Source organism: Vulpes vulpes, chromosome 8 (assembly GCF_048418805.1).
Source record: "Vulpes vulpes isolate BD-2025 chromosome 8, VulVul3, whole genome shotgun sequence".
Lineage (NCBI taxonomy): Eukaryota > Metazoa > Chordata > Mammalia > Carnivora > Canidae > Vulpes > Vulpes vulpes.
In genome coordinates, this window is record NC_132787.1 from 91,442,938 (window position 1) to 91,459,076 (window position 16,139).

A 16,139-nucleotide genomic window follows, 5' to 3' on the forward strand; every position below is an offset into this window, starting at 1 on the left:
GGGCAAGGTGGAGGCAGAGTTGCATCTCCTGACAGCCGAGGAGGCAGAGAAGAACCCCGTGGGCCTGGCCCGCAATGAACCTGACCCCCTAGAGAAACCCAAGTGAGTGTGCTGCCAGCCTGGCCCCCCTGCCACGCTGGTCCCTGGGGCCACTGGAACAGGAAGGGGCAGCAAGAACCTTCTGGACTTCTCGCTCCCGCTGTGCAAGCACCTCTGTGTTCTCTATCTCTCTCTGGGCGGGGGAGCCTCTTCCCCTGTCTGCTCCCCACCGGAATCCACCCCTCCCTCTGAACCAAAGCACGGGCTACTTTTTCAGGAAAGCAGCCCCTCTCCCAGGGAAGGCCCATGTCGCAGAGCTGAATGCTCTTCCTAGTTTTAGCCCACACAGCTGGGGTGGTGGAATGTGGGGCCCCAGGCAGCCCTGAGGGCCGGGGAGGTGCCCAGAGGTGCACATGCTCAGCCCAAGGTCACCCCAACCCGTTGCGAGGCCCCTGCCATACCCTGAGCCTTCTTCATCCTCTGTGTCCTTTCTCCACGCTGCCTCTGCCCTCTTGCTGCTCTAGGCGGCCAGACACGAGCTTCATCTGGTTCTTGAACCCTCTCAAGTCTGCCCGCTACTTCTTGTGGCACACATACCGCTGGCTGCTCCTCAAACTGCTGCTGCTCATGCTGCTGCTCCTCCTCCTCGCCCTCTTCCTCTACTCTGTGCCTGGCTACCTGGTCAAGAAGATCCTGGGGGCCTGAGCCTGGCTTCCTCCTGGCTCTGGTACTCCTCACTTCTTCCTCTGGACCTAGGGCTGATGAGCTGGGCAGCATGTGGCACACACACACATGCACATGCGATGCCCCTCCACACACACACACACACACACGTGTACACGTGCACACATGGCAATTTTCAAGCTGTCAAACAGTCCCATAGACTCTAAAATGACTGTTACATGATTGCATTTGAGGCCGGAGAGACAAAGCAACTTGCCTAAAGTCACCTAGCCGATTAGAGCTAAGACCCAGCCTAGGTTTTCAAGTTGCCAACCCAGTATCCTTGGCATGACACTACTTGCTGTCCTTGTGACAGGCTGACTCTAACCCAGTGCTGTTGGCAGAAAGCAGTTGACATGTGGACAGGGGATGGGGAAAGGTTTGGCTGGGAGTAGCCAGCAAGGCCTCACTGGTTCCCACCAGCCCCCATCTCCCAACCCAGAGCCATTTTCTGTCGTGCAGGCCAGTAAGGAACCCTGTCCCGTTCCCATAGCTTAGCGGCCAACATCTGCTGACCAGGAAATATCTGCTGAGCAGCTGGGGGCCAGGCACCATGCCTAGCAGAGCATGTGCACTTTGTCTCCTTCCCCTTTACCAACCCCAGAGGCAGAGTCCACTATTAACCCCACTGTGTAAGTACAGAAACTGAGGCTCAAATGGGAGCCTGACTTGCTCATCACCACCAGGCCTGGAAACCAGGTGCCCTGGGTGGGAGCCTCACTGTGCCCTGAGCCTGGCTCTGGAGGGCATGATCTGTGTCCTCTGCGGGGCCGGTGGGACAGGAGCTTGAAAAAAATCTATTCGGTACTTGAATTTTATATCTTGACATCTTATAAAACCTACTGTCTTTGTAAACACAAACAGCAGAGGGGAGAGCTTAGCAAGCACCTTTTGGCCGGAAGGCTGTGCAGAAGGTAGAGCAGCAAGGGGCGTGCGTCCCACGGAGGCTCCTCAGACCCTGAGCAGGGTGCGGTGGGCACAGATGCTCATGTTCATCACAGAGGGGGAGAGGCTGAGAGACACTGGTTTCACAGAGACAACACGGGGCGGCCCCAGAGCACACACGGGGAGCTGCTGAACAGAGGAGCTTCCCAGGGATCAGCACTGTGGGCAGTGCGGCGTCTGCCTCTCAGTAGTGAGCAGCCACGGCCACCAGTGTCCAGGTGGAGGCTGGATGGCCGCCCAGCTGCCAGAAAGCCCTCTAGGGCCTTGGGAGGGGACCAGGTACCAGAGGATCCCACAAAGAGCCCAAACCTGGTGCTTAAGAAAGGGGTTCACACCCGGTTCCAGCACTCTCACTACTTTTGGAACCCAGGCTGTGACAGGGCATGTTGGGGATCTTGAAGGACCGAGGGCATGGGGTGCCCTGGGAGAGGCCCATTGCCTGACCACACCCCCTCCTCACCCCCAGCCGGCCTGACACCGCCTTTGTCTGGTTCCTCAACCCCCTCAAGTCCATCAAGTACCTCATCTGCACGCGGTACAAGTGGCTCATCATCAAGATCGTGCTGGCGCTGCTGGGGCTGCTTATGCTTGCCCTCTTCCTCTACAGCCTCCCCGGCTACATGGTCAAGAAGCTCATCGGGGCCTGAAGCCCCATGGCCTGGCTGCCGCTCCTCTCCTGGGCCTGGGCCTTTGTCCCTCCTCGCGTGTGGACTTTCCAGTCTCCCTGGGGAGCCTGGGAAGCCCAGTGTCCACCCTTGTGGCCTCAAGTCCCGGAAGCCTGCCTCCTGCTTGCTGGGCTGGCGACCCCATCCCTCTCCTCCTCCACCCCAAGCCTGTTGCTGGCCCTGTCCCACTCAGTTGGTCCCCACCTGGTGGGTGAGAAGGGTGGGCAGGAGTGGGGGTCTGTCCCTTAAGCCACCCCAGATCCTCCCTTAGGCTTTCCCGTGGAGGAGTCAAGGTTTAATAGAATTAACTGAGAATCCTGTCATGGGCCAGTGCCCAGAGCTATAAAAAGAATGAATAAGCAAAAAGCATCACCCTCCCTCCTCAACAGAATCTTGTGAGGGCAGTCAGACCACCAGTCCTTATTCTGTAAATGAGGGCCAGATCCTTCCTGCTAAGGCGTGGAGGTGGCCGCTTCTGCCCTGCTTCCCTCCAGAGTGGCTCCTCCTCCTGTCCAAGGAGCCATCATGGTGGGTGCACAAGCCTCGGCCCTGCCCTGCCTGTGGGTTTTTATCACTTCCCAGAGCTTCCTCTGCCTGGTCCAGTGCTCAGAAGCCTAGATGAGGAGCAGTGAGAGTGAAAACCTTGTACCCACCCGCCCTGCCAGGCCCTCATTTGAGGCCAGGCCAGGAGGTGGTACTCGCAGTGAGAGCCTGGTTTCTGTTGGCTGTTGTTCCTTTCGTGAGTGGTGATTTTTCTCTTAATAAAATAAACACTGAGCTGACAAGTCTCCATTTGGCCAAGTTGGGGGACCAGTATAGGGGCCCAGAGTTTGTGAGCTCTCTGAGGTTGGCAAACTCATCACTAGCTGGACCCTTCTGGCTTTTCCCCTTTGAATAGCCTCGTTGCCCAAGATTCAAGAAGGGCCTAAGGCATGGGGCCACTTGCTCAGGCTGGCCACGAGAAGAGCCTTACACTAAACCAGGTGGAACTGGGGACCCCAGAAGCTTAACAAAAGGGTCCTGCAGGCCCAAGGACAGTCTGAAGGCTTAAGACCCTACAAGAGCCTAGAGCACTTGGGTGGCTCAGTTGGTTAAGTATCCAACTTTTTTTTTTTAAGATTTTATTTATTTATTCATAGAGACACAGCTAGAGAGAGAGAGGCAGAGACATAGGCAGAGGGAGAAGCAGGCACCATGCAGGGAGCCCGACGTGGGACTCAATCCCGGGTCTCCAGGATCACGCCCTGGGCTGAAGATGGCACTAAACCACTAAGCCACCAGGGCTGCCCAGCATCCAACTCTTTATCTCAGCTCAGGTCTTGACCTCAAAGAGTCGTGAGTTCAAGCCCCACACTGAGCTCCACAATGGATGTGGAGCCTACTTAAAAAACAACAACAACAAAAAAGACCCTGCAAGAGCCCCAAAAGCTCCAGCCTCCACTCACAGACTCCTCTCACAGCTAACTGCCCCCAAATGCAAGAGGGGAGTCCCATGCCACTGGCCCAGGTCCAATCCCACAGTGACAGGCCTATTGTCCTACCACAATCTGAGGTGGGGAAAAGTCCCCTCATGACATGAGGTGGAGTCATAGGCCAGCATTTCACTGGACCTGAGCTCTTTGAAGAGATTCAGCCACAACCTTTAAAGACTTTAATCATGACTTCAGGATACAGGTGACCCCTCCTATGGCCTTATTTTGACAGGCCTGATCATAGCAGCTCTGGGAAATCCAGAGTGGTCCCAGGCAGCTCCCCGGGTGACATGTGCCAGCTTCGGCTATAGCACCAACACCAATGCCAGTGTCAGCATTCACCTTAACACAGCAGCCTTTTGGGGCCCAGCTCTATTTTGTGGGTACTCGGAACACCTGAGTTGGTGGAACTTGCAGTTCGGAGTTTATCTGGAAGAGAAAAAGGAAAGGTCATTACATTTTCCCGGGGCCCTCCTTCTTCATGACCTCTGGGGGCAGCTGCACATGTTGGCTCTCCTAAGGGCTCTAAATCTCTGCAAGTATTTCTTCCCAAGGGCTTCCAGATGCTGGGGGAAAGCCCACAGTCTGCCTCCCTTTAGAAGAGAAGTCCTAAAGCTTTTCGTATGGCTTCTGCTCCAGCCAGCTAACCTTTGGTAATGTTCTTAACCTTCTGCTCTGAGCCACTCTCTTAAATCCTCCCTCCCCCCCTCACCTGTGCTTCCCATCACCAGTCTAGCCCTCCCCCTCTCTCCTCCTCCCCCATCTTCTTGTACACAGCAGCGTGGACGAAAGCACGGACCACATAGTCCTCTAATGTGTATCACAGGCCAACAGGCCATCACGACACCAAGGCTTACCACATCCTCTGCTCAGGTGTGGCCTGGGGCCTGAGACCATGGTGGGGCCACATTCTCAGTTCCTGGGCTTGTGGCTGACCTCGGTCACCTCTCACACACACAGCTGGTGAGAACCTACCCTCAGCCCAGTGTGTCAAGGCTGTCCTGGCCCAGGGCTTCAGCATCATGTGAAAGATTCTATACTAGCAGAGCAGAGCCACCAACTGTGTTATGAGTGGATTCTAATCTTTGGAGCAGAGGGAGTGAGATTTCCTCTTCTGCAGGCCATGGGAACAGTTGCCCCAACTACACGGGAGTGGGCAAGAATGGGGGCCAGCAAATATCTATCCCAGTTGGCGCCTCCTCTCACCGTGTTACATCCCAGGCCGGACAACCTGGGCCAGCAATATGGGAAGAGCCCAGGGCTCTGGGCATGTCACAGAGTCACCCAGTCTTGAGTCTCCTTTTTGGGAGAATCATCTATGCCCTATCGACCTCACAGAGGGGTTGTTAAGACAAAGAAGAAAATTCATAAGGAAGGGTTCTGTGGGCTCTGAAGCCATCGTGGGCTTTGGCACTGCTTCCAAGAATAGTCCAACAAGCAGCTTGTGCCAAAGACCATGGGCATGAAAGGGGCACTCTCACAGCCCAAACATCTCAGAGAAGGCTTTAGGATTGTCCATTCCCTTGCCCAATAATTCTGTCCCAACCTCAGGTATGACTGTTGATACTTTATGTCACACCTCAATGCTCCCTTGCTTCTGGTGAGGGAAGAGACTCATTTCCTAATATCAGCTCCAGCCCCACTGCCTCCCTTGGCTGCCTGCCTACCGTCCTTGGAGGGTCCGTCACCCACCTTGGACTCTAGATACTGTTGAAGCAGCATCTGGAGCTCTGTGTTCTGCTGCTCCAGAGAGTTGTTTTCTATCAGCAGCTTGGCCCTCTGGGTCAGGATGAGGCTTCGGGTGGAAAAATCAGTTAGAGGCTCATTAAATCCTGCATCCCCTGCCAAGTAGGGACCAGGATCTCTGTGTTTCTGGTCTTTTTAGAGGTGGAAGAGGATTCCAGAAGCCTGACCCCAGAGCAACCTCCCTGCCCAAAACGAACCAGGCTAGCAGGAACAGAATAGGAAGCCAGAGGACCAGCCACCTAACACCACATGCCCCTTCAACAGGACCTTTCCCTCCAAAGGCAGCTTTTCTCTCCAAGTCAGGAAGGTGGCAAATTGGCCACTGCAAGCAGAATCCTCCTCCACCAATTGCCTGGGCCCCTCCTTCTCCTGGGCTATGACATGCACACTCACTGATACTTCTCCAAAGCTGTGTACAGAGCGTCCCAGAGGTTCTGTGTGGTATCAGGGATAACTGTGGTCAGGGCCTCCCAATACTCAGAGTCCTTCGAGTCATCTCGCACATGCTTCAACTTCACTGGTGTCCGGGAGTCCCTGAAGGTTAAGAGCAACAGTATCATCATCGCCACCTGGCAACCCCCCGCCCAAGCCCCCATGCGAGGCCAGTCACAGTGCCTGTCCCTCACAGACTCTGCTTGTCCACCAGTCACCTTCCCACTCAGCTTCGTGAGTCTATCGGCTTATGGCCGATTCTCAGAAAGTGCACATGACTGCTCTCAGCATTCCTGACTCCTGGTGCCATTGTCGCCTTTGTCATCCCTTTTCTCTCAGTCAGTTTACCTCACTGACTTTATATCCCGCTACTAGGCCCAGTTCTTTCACTAATGCATCCAAAACACCTCTCAGAATTCGGCGTCCCCTCAAGGATAGCCTTGATCCAGGATATCATCAACTCCACCAGGACAAACCTTTCAGCTGCTCTCCTGTATCTGGCATCACCGCCCCCTCCCCACCACCAAAGGGATCTTTGTAAAATGCAAGCCCAACCATGGCGCCTCCAATGCTTAAGACCATGCTCTGGCTCCGGACCACTAAAGGACAAAGACAAAGATCTTGGGCACGGCAAGCAAGGCTCTCCAAGATCTTGCCTGGCTCCCCTGCCCACTGGTCTCACTTGCCAGGGAAGACCCTGACACTAGCCACACCTCTCTGCCACGATTCTGGAATATACCAGGCCTTTCCCCATACTGTGACACCCTGAAATGCCCTTTCCCCCCACTTAATCCACCCAGGAAAACCCAGTTTGGGTGCCTAAACCCCTCTCGGACATGCCAGATGGGGAAGCCACTGGCCTCTCCCAAGTGACGTGGCACCTTGTTATGCTCTGCCCATTGTTCTGATAACCAGGCGCTCCCTCCACAGGGCCCACACCCAGCAGACCCCAGTGACTGTTGAATGAATGATAAATGAGAAAATGCAAATCACTTCTATGCCTATTTCTTTCCTTCATGTCCACTTGTCCCCCGATTCCTCCAGCCCTCCCGAGGACCATCCTCTCCTCCCCACCCAGGTTCCTGTCCTGCAACCTCCACACTCAGACTATAGCATCTGCATGGCCTCTGCCCAGCCCGCTTCAAGCAAGCCCTCCAGCACCACACCTGGGCTTCTTCAGACCCATGACAAAGGCCTCCAGGATCTTGAGGACATCGTTGGGGTGGATGAGCTTGGGAGAAGAGGGGTGCTCCTTCTCTTCCGCCTCCCCTTCCCCAAGGCTTTCCTCCTTCTGTTCCTCAAGATCTCTCTTCTCTCCTGGCTCCAGTGCCGACATCAGGCTTGTTTGCTCCTGTGGGGGTGACAGATGCCAAGGTAAACCAATGTCATCAGTTTCTTACGTATCCTTCCAAAGAGATACTATGTCCCTACAAGCAGCGCCTTCCCTCCCGTTGTCACAGGAATGATGCTCTACGACACACACAGTTCTGCACTTTACACGTTTCACAATAAACCTTAGGGATGTTTTCGCATAAATACATAAAGAACTTTTTTGTTCTTTTTTTTTTTTTACTGGTGCATAGTATTCCACTATGTAGATTCACCACAGCTCCTAAGAGCAGGAGGTTTGGCTTGTTCCCCTGAACAATGAATTCTTTCATGATGGAATTGTAGATTGTTTTTGATCTTCTCCCACTTCTAGCAATGCTGCAACCAATGAGCTACAATAAACACATCCTTTCAAATGTATTGAGACATAGCTGCAGAGTGAAATCCTAGGAGAACTGCAGGGTATAGAGTACGTGGTGCTGTCATCCATAGGGACGCTGCAACAATTGGCTCTCACAGCAGCAACTTAGGAGCCTGTCTGGTTCCCACGCTTCGGCCAATCACTATGTGCTATCAACTCGCACAGTCTTGCCAATGTGACAGTTGCACATGGAATTTGGACAGTTTTAATTTGCACTTCTCTTATTAAAAGAAGCCTGGTTATCGTTTCATACGTTTAAAAGTTATTCGTACTGCCTCTTGTAGGAGATTTTTGTTTGTATTCCTTGTCCAAGTTGTTGGTCTTTTTCTTATTGGTTTATATGAGTTCTTTGTATATTAAAGAAATAGGCCTTTAACTGTGGTATGAATTTAAGACGTTTCCTCTCCCAGTTGTCATCTGTATCTTAACTTTGCTTATAGTGATTTTTGCCTCACAAGGTTTATTTGCTTGGTTTTTAATGTAGTCAAATAGATCCTGTTTTTCCCCTTTACGGCTTCTGGGTTTTATTCACCCAGCCAGTTCTTTTTGGAAGCATATCAGGATATTCTCCCTGGAGCCAGCAATGCTGAACATATTTTTTAATCCAAGTTTTTAATTTTTGAATTAAAACTTTATAAAATTGTTAACATGATATCTTCTTCAGAATAGTTCATTACAATCAAGATAGGTATTGCAGATGGGTCCTGCTTGGCAGGAAAGTGGTAAGGATCAAAATATTCAGAACGTGGTGGGCCTAGGACTCCTAGGGGCTGAGATCAGGCTTTGAGGAAGGGCCCAGGAAAAGATGCCTCGGGGCCTTAGTATGAGAACAGCCTCTCCTCCCCAACCTTTCTTCCCCTTGCAAATAGAAAAAGTAACAATAAAATAGGAAATGCTAAGTTCACTTTCTTTGACATAAAACCCTCACTATTTCTCCAGAAGTATTATGCAAAGGCAGCAATGCCCTCTGGGGGCTTTCAGAATTTCAAATGCTCTCTTTTTTATTGCACTTCACATTACCTGACTGGAGGGTGAATGATAAACTCGGTATCTGAGGAAGAAGTTCACCAGTTTATATAAGTCGTCCTCACTTTCAATTCCAAGGGCCTAGGGGAAAATAGGAGAATTGCTCAAACATCACAGACTTCTTCCGAGACCCTCACCTCCTTAAGAGACCCTCACCTCCTAAGAGCAGGAGGTTGGCTTATTCCCCTGAACATCCCCAGCACCTGCCATGGTCCAGAGTGAGGCCCGCTCAACACCTGGGAAGTGCAATGAGATCATATCCTAGCAGAGAAACAATGCTTGGAGTCAGGAACAGCTCCACACAGGTCTGGTGGGTATGGGAATGCTAGAATAGGCTGGACATACATCCAGGTTTCAGGGTGTCGGGAAGAATCTAGAGTCTGAGAGCTGGGCCATGAGAGAGAAGCTGGTAGAGGAAGGGTCAGGGCTGGGAGACAGCTAAACGACTCTGTGGCCAATTTGTGACATGGAGAACAAGGTGACAGAGAACCCAGGGAAACCGGGAAGACCTACATCTACTCCCAGGGCCAAGGCAATGTTGGAAAAACAGAAGAGGCTGGCTTAGAATGAGGCCAACTCAGCCCAGTGGGACTCACTGAGAAGATGGCGTCCAACTTCAGCAGATAGCATTCGTTCTTCTCCAGGGGAAGGAGAAGGCTCAGCAGCTTGCTCTCTATGAGGAAACCCTGGGAAGGAAGACGACATCTCTAGCCAGAGACAGGTTTTGAAACGAGTGCTGGGTCTGCAGCCTACCTCTATCTAACTAGCCCGCGATGACCCTGCAGAGCAGGACCCCACAAAGCAGAGACTTTCAGCAGCAGGGCCTCCAGAGGAAGTGCTTCCTGGGATGCCCAAGAGCCCTTCCTCGGGATAAAGCCAATGCTCGTCATGGATTTAGTTTCCCTACCTCCGAAAGGGGCTGGCTCACCTCACCCACAAGCCACTGGGTAAACACCTGAGTTCCCCAGAGCAGCCCAGATCCGATTCAGTCACAGATCCCTGCCTGTGCAATGTCATTTCACTCATAGGCTAGCCCTCAAATATCATCAAACAGGGCAGCAGGCACTGAGTTGGGAGGGAGGCGTGGAGAGCAAGGGACACACCATATCACAACACAGTGCACATGGGGGGCAGATGGGAAGACTGAGTGCCCAGCACCCACTCCAAGCTGGGAACTCATGGAGGGGTGGCCACTGGCAGCAAGCCTGCAAATAGAGAGAGGAACACCTGCCTGCTGCCTCTCTCAGCAGGAGCTGCCCTCAGTGGCAAGAGCCAGCTCTTGGCCAAAGAAAACTCTCAAAGGGGTGAGGGGCTGCCAGCCCTTGCTGCACCTCCTCTACACATCTCAGAAACGCAGGATCTAAGTAAACACCAATTGTGTTCCTATAACACCCCAACTTCCAGCTGAGCCAGCTCCAATGCCTTTACACTAAATCTAGTGGGTTTTGCTAATATACAGTACAGATACCCAAAACCTCACACCCCCAGAGTAATCACAGATTGAGCTCCCAGAATAAGGCCATGTCAGCTGTGGCCACACTACTGGGCAGGTGGGTTCACAGAGGTGAGACTGGCACCTCTTCTCTTGCAGAATGGGCTTCTTTAAAAACTAATAATAATTAGCAGGAGCCCGTGGGCCAATTTGGCCCACACCTTGCTGACCCACTAAGGGATGACCCATTTGCCAGCTGTGAGCTGCTCTGAGGCAGGTCTCTCTGTGAGGGACCCCGGCTCTGCTGCTGAATGCCTGGGCACTCTTGCCTCCAGGCCACTTCTGGCCTGGCCAGACATAGCAGCAGCAGCAGCACACAAGAAGCAAGGACAGAGAGTTTGCAAAGCCACCAGCCAGAAGTCCCTCTGGCACAGCCCCACGCAGCTGGCCTCACCGACTCGTCACACAGGAGCATCAGGATCTTTCTGGTAGTTTTTGCGGAAATTTGCTTCGGCAGGTCAAGGTAAGACTCTGCTTCTGAGGCAGCCTCCTCAGTCCCTTCCTCTTCTGCAGACAGGGCAAAGAAAAGAGAGAGTGGGAGGGAAAAAGAAAATTATTGTTTGGCTCTGTTGACTTTGAGCAACAGTCAAAGGGCTTTCCTTGAGAAAATTTACCTCTTAAAATGCCTCCTTAAGGCCCTATGGAGTCTCCTCAGCTGAAGGAAGCCAAGTACGTGGGGAAAACAGGGAGGCTGGGGGTTGGACTGGAGAGGAGGATGAGAAATCTGCCATTCTAGGATATTTCGCTGGTCAAAATTTCATCTCCTTGCCAACAACACACTCAAAATCCGACCATGGCCAGGAAGTGGAAGGGAGAGGATGAACCTATTTATTCTCACTTTAGAAAAATCTGGCACATCTAGCTATATGCTTTCTAAACCAGCAGCAGATCAGAAGCAGCCAACTAAACTGTGTACCAAGTGGTAGCCTCACTTCTCAGCAAGAGCTGTTGACTAATAGCAGGGCTGCACATTTTCTTGACTAAAATGAGAAATTTAAAGATGTGGGGATCCCTGAGTGGCTCAGTGGTTTAACGTCTGCCTTTAGCCCAGGGCGTGATCGTGGGGTCCTGGGATCGAGTCCCACATCAGGCTCCCTGCATGGAGCCTGCTTCTCCCTCTGCCTGTGTCCCTGCCTCTCTCTCTCTCATGAATAAATAAATAAATAAAATATTTTTTAAAAAAAGAAATTTAAAGATGTTTTATACTATACATTTCCTCATCTGAAAATAGTTATAAAAAATCATTGTACTACCAAGTTTTACTAGTTGTTCAAAAGATAAAATGAGATCATATAAATGAAGATATTTTGAAAAGTACAAGATACCATCCTGCTGGTGGAAATGCAAAATGGTCCTATCCTTATGGAGCAATATCCAACAAAATTACAGAGGCATTTACCCTTTGATCCAGAAGTCCTACTTTTAAGGGTCTATCCCAACAATTTGCTAGGAAAAATATACAAACATGAATGCGTAGAGCTATTTATTGCAGCAATGTTTGTAAGAGCAAAAACAAACAAACCAAAACCTGGAAATATCCCAAGTAGCCACCAACAAACACTATCTGAAAACGTTGTAGCATGGCCACACAACAGAATACCAAATAAAAATAGCATGAAGAATATTCCTTCTCACTGCTATAGACTGATCCCCAGGATACTTTGTAAGTGAAAAAAAAAAAAAAACAAGATGGAGAAAAGCATATGCTCTCATTTTAAAAGGAGGTCTATATATACAAATATATACACACATTTGTTTTTAAAAGCAATGGAAAGATAAACTATACATTATTAAATAGTTATCTATAGGAGAGGGATAAAATAGAATGGAGAGGATAAGACTACACTTCCACCAATATACCTTGTTTTGTACATTTGGCTTTGGAAACGTAATTATTTTACATAACTATAAAACAAAATTAAATTGTAAAAATCAATGCCTAACAATCAAAAGTAAAACAAAAAGATCTAAATATGTATTCAGTTGGTGACATAACCAAATAGAAACTATTCTCTTTTTTTTTCCAAAGATTTTATTTATTTATTCATGAGAAACACAGAGAGAGAGGCAGAGACAAAGGCAGAGGGAGAAGCAGGCTCCTTGTGGGGAGCCTAATGTGAGACTCAATCCCAGGACCCCTGAGCCAAAGGCAGACACCCAACCACTGAGCCATTCAGATGCCCCAAATAGAAACTGTTCCAAGTGACTTTAAAAGACACCAATCTGGGGAAGCCTAGGTGACTCAGTTGGTTAAGCATCTGACTCTTGGTTTCAACTCAGGTCATGATCTCAGGGTCATGAGATGGAGCCCCAAGCCCTGCGTCCAGCTCTGTGCTTAGCACAGGGTCTGCTTGTCCCTCCCCTTCTGCTCCTCCTCTGGCGAACTCTCTTCCCCTCTCTCTCTCAAATAAATAAATAAAATCCATATATGAATGAATGAATGAATGAATGAATGAATGAATGAATGACAGCAATCTGTGTGTACATCCCTAGTGGAATGTACCCTAAGAGTAAAATGAACTTCAGAAAGGTTTAAACATTTTTTAGTAATCATTTATTAATAACAGGTTGATATTTTATTCTGCAACTGTTCTGTGGTTCTGGGAAAAGCAATGAATAATTATCTCGAAATGCACCAAGATTTTCAAGTTAGGAGAGAGGAGATATACTTTGATAAGGTTAAGTAAAACCTCTGGCATTCTGATGATTAGGAAGTGTTAGGATAAACACATGATTTATTTTTTCATGAAAATGTAATTTAAAAAAAACAAAAAAACAAAAAAAAGAAAATGTAATTCTACACACTATACTCATCCACTAGGAAGGCCTAGAAACTGACCCATCCCCAACAATGGGCACTCCAGCTCCCAGACGATGGTTTCAAAATACCATTTGTTATTTAAAAGGACTAGGTTTTCTTGACCTTGAGAAATGGCTGATTACAGACTTGAAGCAGGAAACATATAAGATTGGAACATCTGTTCATTCTGGAAACCCAGGAAACTATCAGCAACGACTAAGTTTGTGTCGAAAGGACCCAGAAGCCAACATAAAGAGACTCTCACTGGCCAAAAATGGGACAATTAGAGTATCAGTAAGGTTAATAAATGCAGTAAACTGAAACACATCAAACTTGTTTAAATCCAATGTGTTCATAATGATATTTTTAAAAGACTGATTTAAAAATCAATCAAAAGATTGATTTGAAAGAGGTGGGGGTGGATGCAGGGAGAGACTCAAGCAGATTCCGTGCTGAGCACAGAGCTCCATGCAGGGCTCGATCTCACAACACTGAGATGACAACCTGAGCCGAAACCAAGAGACGGATGCTTAACCAACTGCATCACTGACGTGCCCCATGATATTTGTTTTATAAAATGTCACTGGTCACCTTTAGAAGATGCTAGAGACCAGCCCACTTATTTTGATAACTAGTAGATAGAGAAAGAACAGCATCTATCCTGTTTTTCCTACATGAAGTGTGTCTCAGGGTAACAAATAGCTGATGAGGGGGAAGATTCTCTTTTCAGAAGTGTTCCAGCTAATAAATGAAGACATGTGATAGAATTTAGAATATCACCATTTTGCAACCCCTAAGGCAATTAATGGATCTTAGACAATGACTACCAGTGGTTGCTAACCTCACAAAAAGAGAGACAACCAACCAGACATTAGTTTATCCCAATGGAGGTACACAACAATGTACTTAGCGAAACTAAACTGAACCAGAATTTGATCAAATTTCTAGATCAAACTACCAGATTATAATACAGGGAAGAGGATAAAGCTATAAATTATATTAGAGAGTTAAAAGCCATGACTATGGACCTCCCAGCTACCAGACTTCTTCCCCCTTCTCTGGACTTCAGTTTGCTCATCTTTGAAATGAATAGGTTGTCACAGTGGTCTTACAGGACCCCAGCCCCCAGGTCTAGGACATCATTTCAGTCACCTGTTTGCATCAGCACCTCTTCTAATATTTGTGTGGCAGACTTCTGCTGCTGCTGAGATATAGGTCCCACATTCCTCAGGAACCAGAAATCAGGCGCCATCCATGGGAGTCCCAGATGATGGGTATGGATGATCCTGTCTACATCAAAGGCTCTACTTATCAGATCCTTTGCCTCCTCTTCATTCATCAGCCAAATCTCCCGAAACTGCTTGTCATCGATAAGAGCAAAATGCCTGTGATGGAGAGTTGTTCAGCATGGCCAGGGGACCCTGGGGGCCTGGCTAGGGTCCCCTCCATTAGCAGTAGGGCAAGAACTGAGGTGGAGCTGTGGTGCATCCCGGGTCTGGCCTCCAGGCCTCACCTGTGACAGGCTGAAGGCCATCCCCACACCTCTCAAGAAAAGGCAGATGACATGCAAGTAAAGGGGCGGAGAAGACAGCACAAAAGACTCTTAGGGTCTGGGCCCACCTCTATTTAGGGCATGAGCCTTGGGACCCAGGTCCCTAAAATACCTCATGGCTTTCTGTAGCTCCTTGAATTGCATCACAAGGCGTTTGTAGTCAGAGGTTAGTGACTGGTTCTCCTCCTGGAACTGCTTTATCTGTTTGGCATATTTCGATCTCAGATTGTTAAGGGTATCATGTAGGCTGTGGAGCAGAGGGGGAAAGAGTTCTTCTGTCGCTGAACAGAAGCTGTGGTGTATGTTCCTCTCAGGTACTTCACACCATTCTACAGAACGGTGGGTCAGATTTGTGCAGGTGCAGAAAACCCTCCCATTTATTTCCAAAACCAGGCTGCTCCAATTGTGATGGAGAGGAAAGGAAGGCCACGGGAGGTAAGGGTGTCGTCCAGAACTAAACTCATTTACAAGAGTCCAGAAGCCCTGAGCCACAGGAAAGGCCGTCTCCTCCTCAGGAGCATGACTGAATCTCCCTCAACACACCATCTGTGAGCGTGTCCCTACTGAGTGCCACCTCACATATTTAAAGAGCGAATCTCAACTATCTCACTGATATGAATTGGATGTTCATTTCACTTCTAACACAAGGAAAATAGAAAGGAAAAAATGAAAACTTGACCCCACAAGTCTATGATATATACTGTTCGGGAGTCCGATAGCTCATTCATTCACTCCCTTATTCATCAAACATGGAAGGTCTCTTGTGTGTCAGGGCTATGTTTGAATACAGAGATGAAAACAAGGATATGTTCCAGCACAAGGCACTATCAGTCCAGCCAGAGGCAAAGATTCACGCTCAGTAGAGCATGAAAGCGCTGTGGGGGCAGTTCACATAGGAGTCCAGAGGTGAGGCATGGAACTTACCCTGACCTGCAGGTGGGGGGAGTGGCTGAAAGTTCCAGCACAGTGAGGGGCAGTGATAGACTGGCAAATGGCTCTGCGAGTCCAGGCATGTCACAGCTCCACATCTCACTGTCCTGGGAGCTCTGTGCATGGAAACTTGTCTCACAAAATATGCATGGCAGGCACGGCTATTAGACCCACAACCATACTTCAGAGTTCAAACCAGTGAAGAGGTGTCTTGTGTCAGTGCCTCCTTTACAGACGAATGGAGAGTCTGAAGGCCTACATATTGTCCATTTAAAAATTCTAAAGATAAAATTTTCCCTGTCAAGCATTATTCCGAAATAAACATAAGGCCCCTAAACACACAAACATCCATCCTTTGTGTTTTCAGCCTCAATAAAATGCAAAAATCATTTAACTTAGACTGTGATAAAAAGCAATATCTAATTCATTTTCTTAACTACAGCATTCTAGGACATTTTCCACATATAGATGTAAAAAAATGTTATTAAGTAGCCATCCCAAAGTATTTTTCCCAGCATCCCTTAGTAAAGAGGTTTCTATGTGTCATCTAACCACAGAAGCTAATAA

The 16,139-nt window shown here is 49.0% G+C and overlaps 2 protein-coding genes across 17 annotated transcripts in view; one reads left to right on the forward strand and one right to left on the reverse strand.

Annotated features, from left to right (window-relative positions):
* OTOF (otoferlin) overlaps positions 1-3,157 on the forward strand; it is a 215,659-nt gene extending 212,502 nt beyond the window's left edge. For 6 of the 12 annotated variants that reach the window (XM_072767468.1, XM_072767467.1, XM_072767471.1 and 3 more), the window contains 3 exons: positions 2-102; positions 564-766; positions 2,174-3,157. In XM_072767468.1, coding sequence (XP_072623569.1) covers positions 2-102; positions 564-744 — 282 coding nt within the window. In that variant the 3' untranslated portion in view covers positions 745-766; positions 2,174-3,157. The remainder of the gene's footprint in view (position 1; positions 103-563; positions 767-2,173) is intronic. The other 6 variants (XM_072767470.1, XM_072767469.1, XM_072767459.1 and 3 more) reach the window with 1 other exon arrangement.
* DRC1 (dynein regulatory complex subunit 1) overlaps positions 1-16,139 on the reverse strand; it is a 44,542-nt gene that overhangs the window by 1,799 nt on the left and 26,604 nt on the right. For 2 of the 5 annotated variants that reach the window (XM_072767473.1, XM_072767475.1), the window contains exons 9-17: positions 14,755-14,889; positions 14,243-14,475; positions 10,685-10,797; positions 9,395-9,484; positions 8,793-8,879; positions 7,189-7,373; positions 5,984-6,124; positions 5,537-5,639; positions 4,187-4,273 (exon numbers count right to left, since the gene is read on the reverse strand). In XM_072767473.1, the coding sequence (XP_072623574.1) occupies positions 4,217-4,273; positions 5,537-5,639; positions 5,984-6,124; positions 7,189-7,373; positions 8,793-8,879; positions 9,395-9,484; positions 10,685-10,797; positions 14,243-14,475; positions 14,755-14,889 (1,144 nt within the window). In that variant the 3' untranslated portion in view covers positions 4,187-4,216. Of the gene's footprint in view, positions 1-4,009; positions 4,274-5,536; positions 5,640-5,983; positions 6,125-7,188; positions 7,374-8,792; positions 8,880-9,394; positions 9,485-10,684; positions 10,798-14,242; positions 14,476-14,754; positions 14,890-16,139 lie in introns of those variants that run through there. The other 3 variants (XM_025983967.2, XM_072767474.1, XM_025983968.2) reach the window with 2 other exon arrangements.